This window comes from Opisthorchis viverrini (assembly GCF_000715545.1).
Source record: "Opisthorchis viverrini unplaced genomic scaffold opera_v5_214, whole genome shotgun sequence".
Classification (NCBI taxonomy): Eukaryota; Metazoa; Platyhelminthes; class Trematoda; order Opisthorchiida; family Opisthorchiidae; genus Opisthorchis; species Opisthorchis viverrini.
Genome location: NW_008751869.1, coordinates 292,199 through 296,192, shown reverse-complemented (window position 1 = coordinate 296,192; position 3,994 = coordinate 292,199). Strand labels below are relative to the sequence as shown.

Here is a 3,994-nt window from a genome sequence, read left to right as displayed (position 1 = left end):
CAGGTGTTCGACAATCGTTGTCTCAGAACCATAGCTCGTGTGGGTTGGTGTCGGCGAATCCGTAACGAGGCAGTTAGAAAGCGTATTTTCGGTTGTGTAACGGGCACTTCCATTGAAGAATGTGTCCAGCACCAGAAGCTGTGTTGTTTGGGACATGTGTTACGCATGCCGAACCATCGTTTGCCGAAGAGAGTGCTGTTTTCCATGCCCAATTCAGAGTGGCGTAAACAGCGAGGTGGCCAACCCTTGACTTGGCAGAGGAGTATGAAGGAGATGATGAAACGCTTGGGTGCTGTCGGTGCTACTCGCCTTCCAGGATGGGGACCGCGTGATCCCAGGCAGACGCTTCAGTGGCGTGCGCAGTACACATCCTAAACAGCGTTGCCTATGAAGCGTGAGCATCCCATCCACTTTCAAAAGCCATCTGGTATGCCTCATCATTGCTAGTCCGATTTTCCCGCCAGTCCAGGTCAGTACTTCGGAGGCACCGAATGTCAAGCACTAACAGCTTTCGTACGTCCTCTGCACGCAGAGGCCATATTTCTTATGCGTAACACAGCCTCGGTGTATACTCCGCCGTTGACGGACAGACTGGCGTCACGCCGGTTCCATAGCTGTGGGAGATTGTCAAGAGCTGCCTTAACATTCAGATTCCAGCAATAATCTCGTCCCCAGCCAGTCCACTGGAACTTATACAACTATTAAAATTAACTATTCTACCTACCACATCGACTGGCTGGTCTGCAAGCATGATGTTTGGGTTTGATCGCACCCAGTCTTCTAGCAACATTTTACATCTTGCGGGCGTGAAGCGCGAAAATATCGATGATTATAATTACGTCCTATCCAGGGTTCTCGGTTTCGATCTACCTATTTACGACCACCGACATGTTCGTTACATAGAAGTCTTTTGGAGTGAAATCAATGTGAGCGACGATGAGGCTAGTTATCACCAAATAATATACCTGGCTTGTTTTGCTTTTCTACATGATTCTGATTCTGGGCGAGATAGCCCAAGTAGGTAGAGCGCGAATTTACTGACCGAAAGGTTCGTGGTTCGCCTCTCGACTTCCCCTGTCTTGGGCAACCTGGCAGTATCCCAGCCTTCGTACAACCATGACATTTACAGCTAGCAATACTTTCATGCCACACCGGTCGTCGCGTGGTGCCATCAGCTGGGTCGCTTTACTTACTGCGTTCAGTAGGGTTGGCAAGCGAAAACATGCTACTGCTCCTCGAATGCCTGTCGTACGGTGCGATGCTGGATATAAACGGCCATGTGGAAAACATATCCAAAGCGCTACTCAAAGCCTGAGCGTCTGTTCGCGGCACAAACGGCCAACCTCATCCAAGCCTCTCGCGATCCAGGCTAGAGTCTTCCTTATGGGGTGATTATGGTATGGTTCTTGTGGTTGTTAGCTTCCAGCGGCCCATTCCAGGCCACTAAGTACTCGTCATTAGTTGCCAGGGGAGGAATGTCAAAGTGCCATGTTTCGAATTTACTAAACAGTGTATAGCGATGCAACTTTATCTTGTGAAAATTAATAATGCTCTCTGTTGACTGTGGTTATGATCTTTCAACTCTGTGCTTTGTTCAAGGGAACTCAAAACCCATGAATACAAAAAGGCAGATGGCTCAAATGTTAACGTATACCAAGTCCTCACTGACCAACGTGACACTGACTTGTGTGTAAGTTTTATTCCCTATCGCACTCGCTGATGGCCTATATTTTGAACACAGAATTCTGCATTGAAACCGGGTATCACCTTCCTCCCAGATGACAAGCGGATTTTCAACACCATTTATATAGTTGCAGGTAAGAAGAGATTCGAACGTAGTTTTCTCATACTTAAATTCAGGAATGGATTATGTATTCCATGATGATATCATTCCATACGTTTCCAACGACCCCATTCCAATCAAGAATGAATATCTCCAAGAGTTTTTGATATGGACCGCTGACAGAGGTGAGTGCACTTGATTTGTACAGAATACTGGAGCGACAATGCATAAGTATGGAGACAAAATGTTTGGTCTTGAACCAATAATGTTTGTCAGGTTTGGCTGAAGAGTCCGTTTTTTGTGCCACTCACGGTTGTTCATGGGCTAGGATGCGATGCCCACAGTACCCTTGTCTTCGAAGGCGCCTCCAAGCGTGCAGCACCTCGAGGAAAGGGACGCATCTGATGCTTCGGAATTTCCATCACTGGAAATCCTCCTAATAAACAGCAACCGAGCAAGAACCACTTTCTGAGTTGAAGATAACTCAGTGGTTAAGGCGCGAACTTACTAACCGGAAGGCTCGAGGTTCGAACCCAACCTCAGCATCTCAACTGCTGTCTTGGCTTGGGCCTGGTAATAGACGCTCGGGTGTTAAAGCAACATATATAGCAACAAAGCAACATATATGCAGACGACCCACGACCTTGATATTTATTGGTTTAAGCGATGTTTGATTCTGTCGATCGGTCGGTGCTGTTAACCAATTACTCAACAGGATATGCCCCAGAAGTCTATGGACAAAATCCGCGCCCTATATTCACTGACTCCTGTGCATGTGAGTGTGGTGAACTATCTCATAGCTTCCCTACAAAAGGTGTTCGACAAAGGTGTCCACTCGCATCTTTCTTCTACTTCGTTGTCAATGAAATAATGAGGCGAATGTTGGAAGGTCTTCGAAACCGTGATGCTCATTTCGTTGCTGGTGGAAATCTTGTCAATCTGGAATGCACTGACGATATCGTCCTCATCCTCATCGTCCAGACAAAGGCGATGCACAAGCTTATTGAATAAGCGGACCACCATCATGCCATCTTTTGGCATGCACCTTGCTCCTTCAAAAAACCCAGTCGTGTCTCAGAAAATTCAGCCTCTAAAAGTGTTCCTCATATTTCAGGGACAATCACCGGTGGTTGTGGAGAAGTTTACGTACCTCGGTAGTTGTATTAGCTGTGACGGAGGTGTGTCTGATGAAATCAGTGCACTAATCCCAGAGGCCAGAATCAGGTTTGCTAATTTGTATCACTTTTGGCGTCAAAACGGTTTTCGAGATTCGCGCTTACCAAGCTACAGTAAGGGTCGTGGTGTTGTATAGTTGCGAGACGTGGCATCTGCGGACAGAGGATATGAAGCGTCTTCAGGTGACCGGTTCGACAGAAGCGTTGCAGGTGTCGGATGGCGTCAACGAATTTTTAAGGAGTTAATTAATAGTGGCTACTGGGTTGTGCAGCCGGTGCTTCAATCGGGAAAGAAATCCAGCACCGTCAATTTCGGTGGCTCGGCCATATGTGCTACACATGCCGAAACACTCAACCATATCGGGTGTTGTTCTTGCGTCTTTTAGAATGGCGGAAACCGCGAAGTAGACAACCTATGACTTGGCACAGGGGTGTGGAAGAAATTACGAGGTCTAGGTGCTGTTACTGTAGTGCACATTCCATGATTGGGTCCTCGTGAACCCTCCTGCGCTTGGTTTGAGACATTGCAGGAAATTGTGGGTGATCGATGTCAGTGGCTGGCTGAGTGCTCGGACTTGTAGGCACCTCAACATGCTTGCGATAGACCAGCACCACGTCTCTTCCTCATCAACCATTTTCTCTTGTAATTCTAAGGCTTTAAATATAATTGCTATGTTTTGATCACGCAGAAAGCAGACGATGGTGTGAACGGACTGACACGATATTCTATCCCCAGCTACTTTACGAAATGGTCCAAGGCGTTAGAGCGCGAATTCACTGACCAGAAGGTCCGTGGTTCGAGCCCGACCTCTGCCTCTCGACATCCCCTGTCTAGGCTTGGGCAACCTGGCAGTATCCCAGCCCTCGTGCAATCTTCGGGTGGCATGGTAGTTAGGCACTGAAAGGGTGCTGCAGCTGAATGATTTATGTTGCGTGATCCCGATTCCTAGTGCAAAGAAATAGTGAGAAGACGAAATCTTGGAAACAACCGTAATTCTCCAAACAACGGGCGATTAAGTAAAAATGACTATATATA

The 3,994-nt window shown here is 47.3% G+C and overlaps 1 protein-coding gene across 1 annotated transcript in view; it reads left to right on the top strand.

The window, feature by feature from the left end:
* T265_08335 (hypothetical protein) overlaps positions 1–3,994 on the top strand; it is a gene marked incomplete at both ends in the record, with an annotated part of 44,049 nt that overhangs the window by 13,633 nt on the left and 26,422 nt on the right. Inside the window, 2 exons of the mRNA XM_009174103.1 lie at positions 1,600–1,690; positions 1,818–1,968. Coding sequence (XP_009172367.1) covers positions 1,600–1,690; positions 1,818–1,968 — 242 coding nt within the window. The remainder of the gene's footprint in view (positions 1–1,599; positions 1,691–1,817; positions 1,969–3,994) is intronic.